Here is a 14841-nt window from a genome sequence, read left to right on the forward strand (position 1 = left end):
GACGTGCGCGCAAACCTCCGTGTTGAAAACCATTTGTAAAATTCAGGTGGCTTTTGATGGCTTTCAACAAGTGAGTAACTGAGAAATTGTTTAACAGCTTGGGCATGTTCCAACTTGCCCGTTAAGGTTTCCAACGGAGGTGTTTTTCCTGTCGCGACCCCCCCGCGGTCGGGTCCAGCCCGACATGCGACTCTGCCCACACGTTCTTTCATTACAAAATGTCCGTTAACAATGGAATGTCCGAATAAACTCCTCATGCCGACTTCTTCTGAAAGTTCTCTGTTCTCTGACGACTTACTGGGTCAACAGAGCCTGAAATGTGGAAGTTTTCAACTTGAAACGGCGAGACGCTGCCGCCTCGAAGCGCAGATCGCCGTCAGGCACCGTGGGCCGTCCTTACGGCGACACTGCCAGACCAAAATCTCTCATCAGCCGTTAAAATTTTTACCAAAAACCAGTTGAATTTATCGAATGGTGTCCACTCAGTTGTGCCTTACAGTTTTGAAAAAATTTTGATCAAACAAAGCAGCAGTCTCTGAGCCATTCCTAAACAATGAAAAAATCGACGAGAGGGTGGGCGACTCCTCACTCAAAGACTGCCCACAGGCGAATGACGTAACTGACAGGTGTGAAAAAAACTCTGGCATGCCCACGAGGGTTCAAGCATGTCTGATGTAATCACACGTGATTCAAATCCATATGGTTTTTGAAAAATCGAGCAGAAAGGGGAAAGATCGCGAAATACCAAGACCTGAAAAATGACCTAAGAACAACATGATCATTGAAAGACATCGATATCATCCCAGTTGTTGTTGGGCAACGTGCCTGATGAAGAAGAACCTGAAGAAATACCTTGAGGTAATCCCCGGTCACACAAGAGCACATGAGGTGCAGTTGTATGCAATTAAAGGAACGATCACCATCTTGAAGAGAGCTCTCGGATGCAGTGCCAGCTGTGGTTGGGTGCAACTACAGACCCCAGTTCTGGGGCTCGTTACATTCTATTGAAAAGAAATCCAAGAGGAAAAAAAAAGGTGGGTTTCAGTGTGGCAGAAGATTTGGACTAAAAGGTGGTGTGAAGTGTTAAATGTATTGCATTTACAGAGCGCTTTTTGGTCTGCAATAGACGCTCAAAGTGCTTTACAATTATGCCTCACATTCACACAAACACTGATGTCAGGGTGCTGCAATGCAAGGCGCTCACTACACACCAGGAGCAACTAGGGATTAAGGACCTTGCCCATGGGCCCTTTGTGATTTTCCGGTCAGGCTGGGATTTGAACCAAGGATCCTCTGGTCTCAAGTCCAACGCTTAACCACGAGACCATCACCTCCTGTGTTTGGATGTTCATGGTGTTTAACCTGTCAGCAAGGTGTTGCTGTCTTCGAGGTGTGAGATGGCATCTGTGTCAGGAGTCCTGCTGCATGCTGGGATACTTTGATTCTGTGTGAAGAAATTTCAAATTTTGGGGAAAATATGGATTTGTTTTTTGTTTTTGTTTTTTTGTTTTTTTTTTGGTTAAAAACTTCTTCACTTGTTGATGGATTTTGATTATCATGTTTTTGTTTCCTTCATCAAAGAATGGTTCTTCATGGTTCTTCCTCACAAAATATTAAAGTTTTGAACTGTTTTAAAAAATGTAGATATTATTATTATTATTATTATTATTATGCAAAATTTAGAATTTTTTTTTGTCATTAAATTCTGTTGGAAAACAATAAAATTCACCTAAATGCTTTTTGGATCCAGTTTGTGATAAATTTTAATTCTGATGGTTTTGTTTGTTTCATTACAGTTCTGCTCTTCACTGCAAAATTTTGAATTTGCTATTTTATATATTTAGCTGCTGAAAATGACGGGTTGTTGTGTGAATGGATGCACAAAAAGATATAACAAGGGCTTCAAGATGTGCAGATTCCCTTCACATCCGAACAGAAGAAAAATTTGGGAAAATAAAGTCAGCCGTATGGGATGGAAGCAACTTCATCATCAAAGTTTCTCGAGGTAAATGTGTGGCTCAGTGTCATGTAAAGTAAAACTCACCTAAACAGTCATCGTATAAACCAAATATTCTCAGTCACTGGACAAAAAAGTCCAAATATTTTGTATTATTTTCCATGAAATAAACACAGTATATAAGGGATTTTGTGAAATGGATTTTCACTCACATGAGATAAAATGTCCTGTCCGATTGCAGTGTATTTCCATTAAAAACACTGAGCAGCCTGGATGTGCACAGTAACAGAGGTACAAATTAAAGTTCAGCGCTGACACCAATTCGAGGAAAGTGGGACCGGAGTCATTTCCCTGATTATAAGCGAGACCGATTATTTTTTGCAAGTCTTGCTCAGACTCTGACCCTGGACGTGCACCTGTTAAATCAGACACAGAAGACTGTGATTTGATGATTTCACACTTTTCTGCTTTCAGTCTTTTGTGGAAAAGCGGAGTGATTTTAATTGATGAAACAGAAGGATATAAGTTAATTTTAGGAAAAGAGACCAACAACGGCACTTGGGGAGATGGTTCCGGGACCATTCAAATTTAAATTATCCCAAAAGGCTGCACTAGGTTTGTGGAATGAAGATAGGCATATTATCAAAATGTAGTCTTATTTTATTTTTTTCCCTCCGCCAAGGAAGTTATGTTTTCGGTCGCGTTTGTTTGTTTGTCTGTCTGTCAGCAGGATAACTCAAAAGGTTTTGAACAGATTTTGATGAAATTTTGTGGAGTGGTTGGAAATGACAAGAGGAACAAGTGATTCAATTTTAGTGGTGATCCGGATCATGATACTAACGCGTTAACATATCTATGGCATTATCAATGGTAAAAGTTAGCATTAAGCACTTGCAGCTGTCATCACATTTGGGTGCATTTGTTTTCAAATTGTAATATTTCTTAAATTTATTTTTGTTTATATATTAATAATCTAATGATTATTATATACAATTTTAGAGAAAGAGACAAAAAGAAATAGATCACTGTGCCAAGGAGGGATTCTCTTTAGGGCCAGTGACCCTATGGCCTTGTTTAGAGAAGTGTTTCATAAATGTTAAAAAAAAAAATTCATATATTTGCAGTTTAGTTGAATGATAAATTGAATTTTGTCTCTTATTTGTTTTTGTCTATAAGCACATGCAATATCAATATCAGTGCTCAGATGACAGTAGCTTCTGGGAAAGGTGCAAGTTGCAATAAACTGTGATGCCAAGCGTTAAGGATACATGCTATCCAGTCACAGCAGATGAAACTTTTTTACTACTGAGCAAACATCGTTACACTTTTTTAGGTTCAATGATTCCACGGCGTGTAGATGTTATGGCGTCAGTGACCCCATGGCCTTGCGGAGGTTTGCACTCTCTGAGTGCTTCTAGTTATAACTTAAAATCTCCAATTAAAAATATATTCACAAAAACAGTTAATCAATTCCACAATTCAGCATTGACATTTCATTGCACCCTTTGCAAACAGTTCTAATATTGCACTTTTCCCAATCAGGTTAAACAGATTAACTGCGCACGCAGTATTGGACACCAAACAAACTAGTGTACAACCCCTGGCAAAAATGATGGAATCACCAGCCTCAGAGGATGTTCATTCAGTTGTTTAATTTTGTAGAAAAAAAGGAGATCACAGACATGACACAAAACTAAAGTCATTTCAAATGGCAACTTTCTGGATTTAAGAAACACTATAAGAAATCAGGAAAGAAAGATTGAGGCAGTCAGTAACGGTTACTTTTTTAGACCAAGCAGAGGAAAAAAAATATGGAATCACTCAATTCTGAGGAATAAATTATGGAATCACCCTGTAAATTTTCATCCCCAAAACTAACACCTGCATCAAATCAGATCTGCTTGTTGACATTGACCCTATGCCGTGACCTTGACCCTATGTGTCTTTTTGCAAGGAATGTTTTCACAGTTTTTGCTCTATGGCAAGATGCATTATCATCTTGAAAAATGATTTCATCATCCCCAAACATTCTTTCAATTGTCCAAAATATCAACGTAAACTTGTGCATTTATTGATGATGTAATGACAGCCATCTCCCCAGTGCCTTTACCTGACATGCAGCCCCGTATCATCAATGACTGTGGAAATTTACATGTTCTCTTCAGGCAGTCATCTTTATAAATCTCATTCGAACGGCACCAAACAAAAGTTCCAGCATCATCACCTTGCCCAATGCAGATTCGAGATTCATCACTGAATATGACTTTCATCCAGTCATCCACAGTCCACGATTGCTTTTCCTTAGCCCATTGTAACCTTGTTTCTTTTTCTGTTTAGGTGTTAATGATGGCTTTCGTTTAGCTTTTCTGTATGTAAATCCCATTTCCTTTAGGCGGTTTCTTACAGTTCGGTCACAGATGTTGACTCCAGTTTCCTCCCATTCGTTCCTCATTTGTTTTGTTGTGCATTTTTCTTTTTTTTGAGACATATTGCTTTAAGTCTTGACGCTTCTGTCTTGACGCTTTGATGTCTTCCTTGGTCTACCAGTATGTTTGCCTTTAACAACCTTCCCATGTTGTTTGTATTTGGTCCAGAGTTTAGACACAGCTGACTGAACAACCAACATCTTTTGCAACATTGCGTGATGATTTACCCTCTTTTAAGAGCTTGATAATCCTCTTCTTTGTTTCAGTTGACATCTCTCGTGTTGGAGCCATGATTCATGTCAGTCCACTTGGTGCAACAGCTCTCCAAGGTGTGATCACTCCTTTTTAGATGCAGACTAACGACCAGATCTGATATGATGCAGGTGTTAGTTTTGGGGATGAAAATTTACAGGGTGATTCCATAATTTATTCCTCAGAATTGAGTGAGTCCATATTTTTTTCCTCTGCTTGGTCTAAAAAAGTAACCGTTACTGACTGTCACAATCTTTTTTCTTGATTTCTTATAGTGTTTCTTAAAGCCAGAAAGTTGCCATTTGAAATGACTTGAGTTTTGTGTCATGTCTGTGATCTGCTTTTTTTTCTACAAAATTAAACAACTGAATGAACATCCTCCGAGGCCGGTGATCCTATAATTATTGCCAAGGGTTGTAGACAAAACAACGGCCCCTTTAATGCTAGAGTTGGTAGTCCTGGAGACAAGTTATTTAAATTAATGTCATGTCTGAAGTTTTATGAAGTGAAAATATTAGATATATGTAATGCGCAAATTTTTAAGGGTTTAGTGTGGATATATGCTGTGCCCAGCAGGGCATTATGGGTAGGATAGGGTAATAGTACGTTCACGACATGAGAAATGCATTTGAAACACTCTGATCAGGCTCTATGGACAACAGTATTACACTCTAGTGCCTAAAACTCTCATGAATATATTCTCTGGGTTTATAGATGTTATTGTGTCTGCGTTTATTAAATTCCACACATCTTAAATGTAGCAGACACAGATTATCTGGAATTTTGTTTTGGCAAGTTTTCAAGGTCTCTACTGGCCAGTAGTGTTTATTTGTCCTATTGACGTATCCCATAATCCCTTGCATGCCAGAGAGTCGCTGCAGTCAAAAAATATAGAGAATCAACACGACAGTTGTAAATTATACTACAAAAATGTATTTTTATGCTTTTCGTCACGTTAATAAGAGACTGCTGCATGATACCCTGAAAACTTGCTAAAACAATTATAACAAATAATCCATGTCTGTTACGTTTAATCTGCATGGAATTTAATAAACGTAAACTTAATTTCAGACATATATATTAGTCTTGAATAAAGAGGACAAACAGTGTTGTAAAGAACAATAATCAAGATGTTAAAGAGCAAACTTCACTTTCCTCCAGAACTACATGAACTGGAAGCGATTGTAGCTCACAGCAGCTCCCATTGAAAATAACAGAGAGACGGCCTGTGATTCCCGCGTGTTTACATAAAATAAATGCAATAACAACATCTAAAAACCCAGAAAATATATTCACAAGAGTTTTAGGCACAATATAAAAAGAGTTGTATGTTGCGATGTTGTCTGTGTGCAGTTAAAGTGCAGCGTGATCAGAGCGTCTCAATGCAGTTCTCAATGTTACTGAGATCTCTCAGCGCGGCGATCTTGCGGCGAAGCTTTGCGGGATTTGAAATATCAATAGCCAACATTTATGTGTCAAGACAATATTGAGTGCACATTGCACAATATAACTAGAAGCACTCAGACAGTGCAAACCTCCGCCAAGGCCATGGGGTCACTGACGCCATAACATCTACACGCCGTGGACATGCTAACGTATTAGCATCGTGATCCGGATCACCACTAAAATTTAATCACTTGTTCTTCTTGTCATTTCCAACCACTCCACAAAATTTCATCAAAATCCATTTAAAACCTTTTGAGTTATCCTGCTGACAGACAGACAAACAAACAAACGCGACCGAAAACATAACCTCCTTGGTGGAGGTAATGATGTTTGCTCAGTAGTAAAAAAAAAAAAAAAAAGTTTCATCTGCTGTGACTGGATAGCATGTATCCTTAGCGCTTGGCATCACAGTTTATTGCAACTTGCACCTTTCCCAGAAGCTACAGTCATCTGAGCACTGATATTGATATTGCATGTGCTTATAGACAAAAACAAATGAGACAAAATTCAATTTATTATTCAACTAAACTGCAAATATATGAATTTTTTTTAACATTTATGAAACACTTCTGTAAACAAGGCCATAGGGTCACTGTCTGACCCTAAAGAGACTCCCTCCTTGGCACAGTGATCTATTCAACAGTTCTGTGTTACAACCAAAACTATGATACATACACATTTCCTTCCTTTATATTTGACATCCTTGACCATGAAAACATACCACTAGAACTTGGAATCACTTTGTCTTCATTAGTTCAAAAGTTATTGTATAAAAACAAGTTTTCTTCTGGATTGAGCTCCATAACATTTGAAGCTACATCAAATCTGATGACACCTTCCTGAATCAGTACAGATTCAGCTACAATTTGGTGTTAGTTGTGCATCTATAGCTTCATTTGTAATCTCACACTGACACATTTTCTATTTTCCCTATATTTTTGCATATTCTGGATCACCAGATCCGGAATCCGGATCCGATCATCACCAAACTTTGTTGTTTGATAGAACATTTGACTGTTACACCCTAATTTTTTTTCAAGCCTTTCTGCCTTGTTTTTGTGGAGTTAGCAACTAGAATGTCAAAATTCCCCCTATCCCACAATGGTGAAGAATCTTTTAAATAATTCGTGGGTCTGGATCGTAATCTGGATCACCACTAAAATTTAATCACTGGTTCCTCTTGTTATTTCCAACCACTCCACAAAATTTCATCAAAATCCGTTCAAAGGTTTTTGAGTTATCCTGCTGACAAACAGACAGACAAACAAACAAACGCAACCGAAAACATAACATCCTTGTCGGAGGTAATAAAATGTGTGCACAACATCATAAATCATCATCAAATTCATAAGAGCACATGACAATATTGTGTGAGAAATAGGTCATAAAGACGATAAGATAAAACATCATAAAATTCTCTCCACATGCAAAACATTTTGCGATGACACTTCCAGGGCTCCGTAAAAATGCCTGTTTTTACAAATAAAAAATGGAATATTTTACAAAAGCACATTTATCTGTAAATACCAACACATGACACATTAACGTGTTGGTTTACATAATGAATGACTGAACCAATCAGTGTTTTGCAGAGGCACATTTTACCCAGAATCCTTTGCGATCTGTCTATTACAAACCTCAGAATTAGTGCATTATTCAACATTAAAAGATATATGTTATACTTTATCTTTGTACAAATGACAGAATTGACATTAATTAAGTTATTCTATCGGTATTAATGTTATTTATAAATCAAAACCATAAGTCAGCATGGCTTTATTTTCCAAGACTTCCGTGTGACCGGAGCATTGTGATTGGGTAGAGAGCTGCATTTTATGGCTGTTCTCAACTTGTGTCTGTGCTGGAAGCCATGTAGTAAACAAGAGCTTCCAGCAGGGGGCAAGATGTTCAAAGACAGAAGTGTGAGCTCATTGTTTGGGTCTGTTGTAGCTTTTGATGCTACCAGAAGCGATTGTGGTATTAAAACTCAAATTCAGTTTATTAGTACAACCCCTGGCAAAAATTATGGAATCACCGGCCTCGGAGGATGTTCATTCAGTTGTTTAATTTTGTAGAAAAAAAGTAGATCACAGACATGACACAAAACTAAAGTCATTTCAAATGGCAACTTTCTGGCTTTAAGAAACACTATAAGAAATCAAGAAAAAAAGATTGTGGCAGTCAGTAACGGTTACCTTTTTAGACCAAGCAGAGGAAAAAAATATGGAATCACTCAATTCTGAGGAAAAAATTATGGAATCACCCTGTAAATTTTCATCCCCAAAACTAACACCTGCATCATATCAGATCTGCTCGTTAGTCTGCATCTAAAAAGGAGTGAACACACCTTGGAGAGCTGTGTCACCAAGTGGACTGACATGAATCATGGCTCCAACACGAGTGATGTCAATTGAAACAAAGGAGAGGATTATCAAACTCTTAAAAGAGAGTAAATCATCACACAATGTTGCAAAAGATGTTGGTTGTTCACAGTCAGCTGTGTCTAAACTCTGGACCAAATACAAACAACATGGGAAGGTTGTTAAAGGCAAACATACTGGTAGACCAAGGAAGATGTCAAGACAGAAAACTTAAAGCAATATGTCTCAAAAATCGAAAAATGCACAACAAAACAAATGAGGAACGAATGGGAGGAAACTGGAGTCAACGTCTGTGACCGAACTGTAAGAAACCGCCTAAAGGAAATGGGATTTACATACAGAAAAGCCAAACGAAAGCCATCATTAACAACTAAACAGAAAAAAACGTTACAATGGGCTAAGGAAAAGCAATTGTGGACTGTGGATGACTGGATGAAAGTCATATTCAGTGATGAATCTCGAATCTGCATTGGGCAAGGTGATGATGCTGGAACTTTTGTTTGGTGCCTTTCCAATGAGATTTATAAAGATGACTGCCTGAAGAGAACATGCTCTGTGTGTCCTCACTAGAAACGGCTGATCTGCAATGTGTTAACCTTTTCCAGTCAAATGCACCTAAAGTCTTTCTGAGGATGACATGACATAAAATAATGTTGATAAAACTTTCTTACCTGGTCGTTTTTTCTAAATGAACGTTATCCATTCTTCATGCTCAAAGGCAGGGATGAATCCAGATGGGGGGGGATGAAGGTAGGGACACTACCTCCCACACCACCACTAGAATTAAGGTCCACTTTTTTTTTTACTATTAATACTACTTATACTTATATAGAGAATAAAAATGTTAAAGAATACGAGGTCTGTGAGAAAAGTATCGGACCTTTTTATTTTTTTTTTCAAATACCACATGGATTTGAATCACGTGTGATTGCATCAGCCAAGCTTGAACCTTCGTGCATATGCGTGAGTTTTTTCACGCCTGTCGGTTGCGTCATTCGCCTGTGAGCAGGCTTTGTGTGAGCAGTGGTCCACCCCTCTCGTTGGATTTTTATTGCGAATAAATGTCTGAACAATTTGGAGCTTTGCTGCATCAATTTTTTTCCAGAAACTGTGAGAGACCTCCAGGTGGACACCGTTCAGAAAATTAATATGGCTTTCAGGGACGATTTTATGGGGATTATATAGATTAAGGAGTGTTACTGCCGCTTTAAGGACGGCCCACAACTGCTGAGAGCACGGCGCGCTCCCAGCGCTGATCGACATGCTCAGACCCCGCTGAAACAACCAGATCATTTCCAACGTGAAGGCTTTGTTGATCCGGGACCTCGTCTGACTTTCACAAAAAGGCAGGAGATGTGGACATCAGCACTTTTTCGGCACATTCCACTGTTACAGGAGTTTTTTCATGGAAAAAAAAGCGGAGGGACACGCCACGGAGCCGTTCATTACGGGGGACAAAACCACCTCCGTGTTGGTCTCACAGGATGGCTTTCAGGTGGATTTCAGATGGATTCTGGTTGCTTTTCAGTCGTGTGATTATCCGATTGTGAATGTGCATGAGCTGGACATGCCCCAACATGTCCTGGAAGGCTTCATCACGGCGTTGCTTTGCGCCATGCGGCTCCACCGCGACGCGCGGAACTCCTCCGCACGTCTGTCTTAATGTGCTGAAAAAGTGCTGATGTCCACGTCTTTTCACAATTCCTGTGCTAGTCAGACGACATACCGGGTCAAGACAGCGTCTAGTATAGAAATGAACGGCACATTCCACTGTTACAGGGGTTTTTGTCATGAAAAGAGGAGCGGCTCCACCGCACGTCACGGTGGAGCCGCATGGCGCAAAGCAACGCCGTGATGAAGCCTTCCAGGACATGTTGGGGCATGTCCAGCTCATGCAAAATCCCAATCGGATAATCACACGACTGAAAAGCAACCAGAATCCATCTGAAATCCACCTGAAAGCCGTCCTGTGAGACCAACAATGAGGTGGTTTTGTTCCGCGTAATGAACGGCTCCGTGGCGTGTCCCTCCGCTTTTCTTTCCATGAAAAAAACTCCTGTAACAGTGGAATGTGCTGAAAAAGTGCTGATGTCCACGTCTCCTGCCTTTTTGTGAAAGTCAGACGAGGTCCCGGATCAACAAAGCCTTCACGTTGGAAATGATCTGGTTGTTTCAGCGGGTTCTGAGCATGTCGATCAGCGCTGGGAGTGCGCCGCGCTCTCAGCAGTTGTGGACTGTCCTTAAAGTGGCAGTAACACTCCTTAATCTGTGTAATCCCCGTAAAATCACCGCTGAAAGCCATATTAATTTTCCGAACGGTGTCCATCTGGAGGTCTCTCACAGTTTCTGGAAAAAAATTGATGCAGCAAAACTCCAAATTGTTCAGACATTTATTCGCAATAAAAATCTTACGAGAGGGGTGGACTACTCCTCACTCAAAGCCTGCTCACAGGTGAATGACGCAACCGACAGGCATGAAAAAACTCACGCATGCGCACGGAGGTTCAAGCTTGACTGATGCAATCACACGTGATTCAAATCCATGTGGTTTTTGAAAAACATAAAAAGGACCAATACTTTTCTCACAGACCTCGTAGATACATTTTTAAACAATAAAGATTAGAAATTGCAAGTTTGACAGTTAACAGTGCTGTCAACAGTTAAATATGAGGCCAACAAAGATGTCATTAATTTTAATGCTTCGATCTTAAATATGATCAATCTATCTTTGTTAGTTGGCTATGTACCACAGGCTTTTAAGGTGGCAGTAATTAAACCATTACTTAAAAAGCCATCACTTGACCCAGCTATCTTAGCTAATTATAGGCCAATCTCCAACCTTCCTTTTCTCTCAAAAATTCTTGAAAGGGTAGTTGTAAAACAGCTAACTGATCATCTGCAGAGGAATGGTCTATTTGAAGAGTTTCAGTCAGGTTTTAGAATTCATCATAGTACAGAAACAGCATTAGTGAAGGTTACAAATGATCTTCTTATGGCCTCGGACAGTGGACTCATCTCTGTGCTTGTTCTGTTAGACCTCAGTGCTGCTTTTGATACTGTTAACCATAAAATTTTATTACAGAGATTAGAGCATGCCATAGGTATTAAAGGCACTGCGCTGCGGTGGTTTGAATCATATTTGTCTAATAGATTACAATTTGTTCATGTAAATGGGGAATCTTCTTCACAGACTAAGGTTAATTATGGAGTTCCACAAGGTTCTGTGCTAGGACCAATTTTATTCACTTTATACATGCTTCCCTTAGGCAGTATTATTAGACGGTATTGCTTAAATTTTCATTGTTACGCAGATGATACCCAGCTTTATCTATCCATGAAGCCAGAGGACACACACCAATTAGCTAAACTGCAGGATTGTCTTACAGACATAAAGACATGGATGACCTCTAATTTCCTGCTTTTAAACTCAGATAAAACTGAAGTTATTGTACTTGGCCCCACAAATCTTAGAAACATGGTGTCTAACCAGATCCTTACTCTGGATGGCATTACCCTGACCTCTAGTAATACTGTGAGAAATCTTGGAGTCATTTTTGATCAGGATATGTCATTCAAAGCGCATATTAAACAAATATGTAGGACTGCTTTTTTGCATTTACGCAATATCTCTAAAATCAGAAAGGTCTTGTCTCAGAGTGATGCTGAAAAACTAATTCATGCATTTATTTCCTCTAGGCTGGACTATTGTAATTCATTATTATCAGGTTGTCCTAAAAGTTCCCTAAAAAGCCTTCAGTTAATTCAAAATGCTGCAGCTAGAGTACTGACTGGGACTAGAAGGAGAGAGCATATCTCACCCATATTGGCCTCTCTTCATTGGCTTCCTGTTAATTCTAGAATAGAATTTAAAATTCTTCTTCTTACTTATAAGGTTTTGAATAATCAGGTTCCATCTTATCTTAGGGACCTCGTAGTACCATATCACCCCAATAGAGCGCTTCGCTCTCAGACTGCAGGCTTACTTGTAGTTCCTAGGGTTTGTAAGAGTAGAATGGGAGGCAGAGCCTTCAGCTTTCAAGCTCCTTTCCTGTGGAACCAGCTCCCAATTCAGATCAGGGAGACAGACACCCTCTCTACTTTTAAGATTAGGCTTAAAACTTTCCTTTTTGCTAAAGCTTATAGTTAGGGCTGGATCAGGTGACCCTGGACCATCCCTTAGTTATGCTGCTATAGACGTAGACTGCTGGGGGGTTCCCATGATGCACTGTTTCTTTCTCTTTTTGCTCTGTATGCACCACTCTGCATTTAATCATTAGTGACTGATCTCTGCCCCCCTCCACAGCATGTCTTTTTCCTGGTTCTCTCCCTCAGCCCCAACCAGTCCCAGCAGAAGACTGCCCCTCCCTGAGCCTGGTTCTGCTGGAGGTTTCTTCCTGTTAAAAGGGAGTTTTTCCTTCCCACTGTAGCCAAGTGCTTGCTCACAGGGGGTCGTTTTGACCGTTGGGGTTTTACATAATTATTGTATGGCCTTGCCTTACAATATAAAGCGCCTTGGGGCAACTGTTTGTTGTGATTTGGCGCTATATAAAGAAATTGATTGATTGATTGATTGATAAAGTGAGTACTGGCAAAATACATAGCTTATAGTTTTCATGTTGAGGAGGCAGAGGGGTGTTGTCGGCAGCTTCTGACAGTAACGAGTAATCTGACTTAGTTACTTCTAAATTTGAGTAATCAGTAAAGTAACTGAGTTACTTTTTCAAGGAGTAATCAGTAAGTTGATTATTTTTTTCAAAGTAACTGTGGCAACACTGCTGACGAGTACCTTTGACGAGTATCTGTAATGTCATTTATTATGACTTTTTTTTTTTTTACTGGTTTTTATATTTGCATTTCTTCAAGGTCTCCCAGTCTGAAGGCAGCCAAAGCCACTGCCAAGAAGCCGAGGGCCCCAGACAAGACTTCATGCTGTCTGAAGAAGAAGAAAAAGTCATGTTTTAGTGGCTTGAGGGAACAGAAGAGGTTTGGAACACAGAAGAACAAGAAGGCTGGTTATCAAAAACATGTCAAACAGGGACTTTACGAGGCCCAGGCCAAAGTTATGAACAAGAGTGGTGAGAATTATATAACAAGTTGATCCTTTTGTATTTTCACTTTGTCTGTCATGATTTAAGCCCCAAAAATATATTCTATAATATTTAGACTTTAAAAACAAAAAATTAACTCCTTTTTACTTACAGTATTTTAACTTGCTAAATTGTGTACTTGTCTCTACTTGCAGCTAAACATCTGATTGGGTGGTTTAAGAGTGTCTGTGACACCAACACTAAACTCATCAAGAAGGACAAAGGGAAGTCGGGGGACGGACATGATGACGACAACAACTGGTCAGACAGGCAACGCTTCATAATGGCGTCCATGAAATTCATAGGTAGGGTAGTTCATCATCGGCCGAAACCAGTCAGAAGTGTAAGTTCAAACATTACTTATTACATTAATTAATTCCTTTTTTTATTTACACTTCCCATAAAACTTATCTTTGTTTCTGATTTTGTCTTTTCAGGTGGAGACTATTATCCTTGAGCATTCAGGCAACTTGGATGCTGCTGAAACTGCTGCTGCACAGGAGGCCGCGGACGTAGACTGAAGGCGAATCGAGGGCTTCCACTTCAGCTGGTCCAAGAAGGGCAGATGGACCGAATGTTACTGCTAATGCAGGAACGAGTGGAGGAGAGTCAGGCCCTCATGGAAGAACTGAGAGTGTAAAGAGCAGCACCCCAGCACAGCTCGGAACGCCTTCACAGCCTACGTCCAGGACTCCTTAACACAGTTCGTCGCTACATCTACAAGTGCAAGTTAAAACTCTACCCTGCAAAGCAAAAGTCATACATCAAACATCCAGAAACGCCGCCGCCTTCTCTGGACCCGAGCTCATTTGAAATGGACAGACACAAAGTGGAAAAGTGTGCTGTGGTCTGATGAGTCCACATTTCAAATTGTTTTGTAACTCATGGACGTCATGTCCTCTGGACAAAAGAGGAAAAAGACCATCCAGATTGTTACCAGTGCAAAGTTTAAAAGCCAGCATCTGTGATGGTATGAGGGTGTGTTAGTGCCCATGACATGGACAACTTACACATCTGTGATGGCACCATCAATGCTGAAAGGTACATCCAGGTTTTGGAGCAACACACGTTGCCATCCAAGCAACGTCTTTTTCAGGGACGTCCCTGCTTATTTCAGCAAGACAATGCCAAGACACATTCTGCACGTGTTACAACAGTGTGGCTTCATAGTAAGAGTGCAGGTACTAGACTGGCCTGCCTGTCTAGTACATCAAGCAAGAATGGGAAAGAATTCCACCTACAAAGCTTCAACAATTAGTGTCCTCAGTTCCCAAATGCTTATTGAGTGTTGT

At 39.9% G+C, this 14841-nt stretch overlaps 1 protein-coding gene across 1 annotated transcript; it reads left to right on the forward strand.

Annotated features, from left to right (window-relative positions):
• Positions 1 to 821: 821 nt before the first annotated feature.
• On the forward strand, positions 822 to 14363 carry LOC117530236. The gene is made up of 4 exons (XM_034193163.1): positions 822 to 2005; positions 13326 to 13537; positions 13705 to 13892; positions 13987 to 14363. Exons 1-4 carry the CDS (start codon positions 1854 to 1856, stop codon positions 14068 to 14070), a joined length of 636 nt encoding a protein of 211 aa, XP_034049054.1. The 5' UTR covers positions 822 to 1853; the 3' UTR covers positions 14071 to 14363.
• Positions 14364 to 14841: the final 478 nt, after the last annotated feature.

This window comes from Thalassophryne amazonica, chromosome 18 (assembly GCF_902500255.1).
Source record: "Thalassophryne amazonica chromosome 18, fThaAma1.1, whole genome shotgun sequence".
In the NCBI taxonomy this organism is placed as follows: Eukaryota; Metazoa; Chordata; class Actinopteri; order Batrachoidiformes; family Batrachoididae; genus Thalassophryne; species Thalassophryne amazonica.

Excerpts from the sequence above, each read along its gene's own strand:
- LOC117530236 (XM_034193163.1), top strand. The coding sequence starts at position 1,854 with ATGACGGGTTGTTGTGTGAATGGATGCACAAAAAGATATAACAAGGGC. Across the intron at positions 13,538-13,704 it reads CAAAGTTATGAACAAGAGTG|CTAAACATCTGATTGGGTGG; the intron begins GTGAGAATTATA and ends CTCTACTTGCAG. Across the intron at positions 13,893-13,986 it reads GGCCGAAACCAGTCAGAAGT|GTGGAGACTATTATCCTTGA; the intron begins GTAAGTTCAAAC and ends TTGTCTTTTCAG.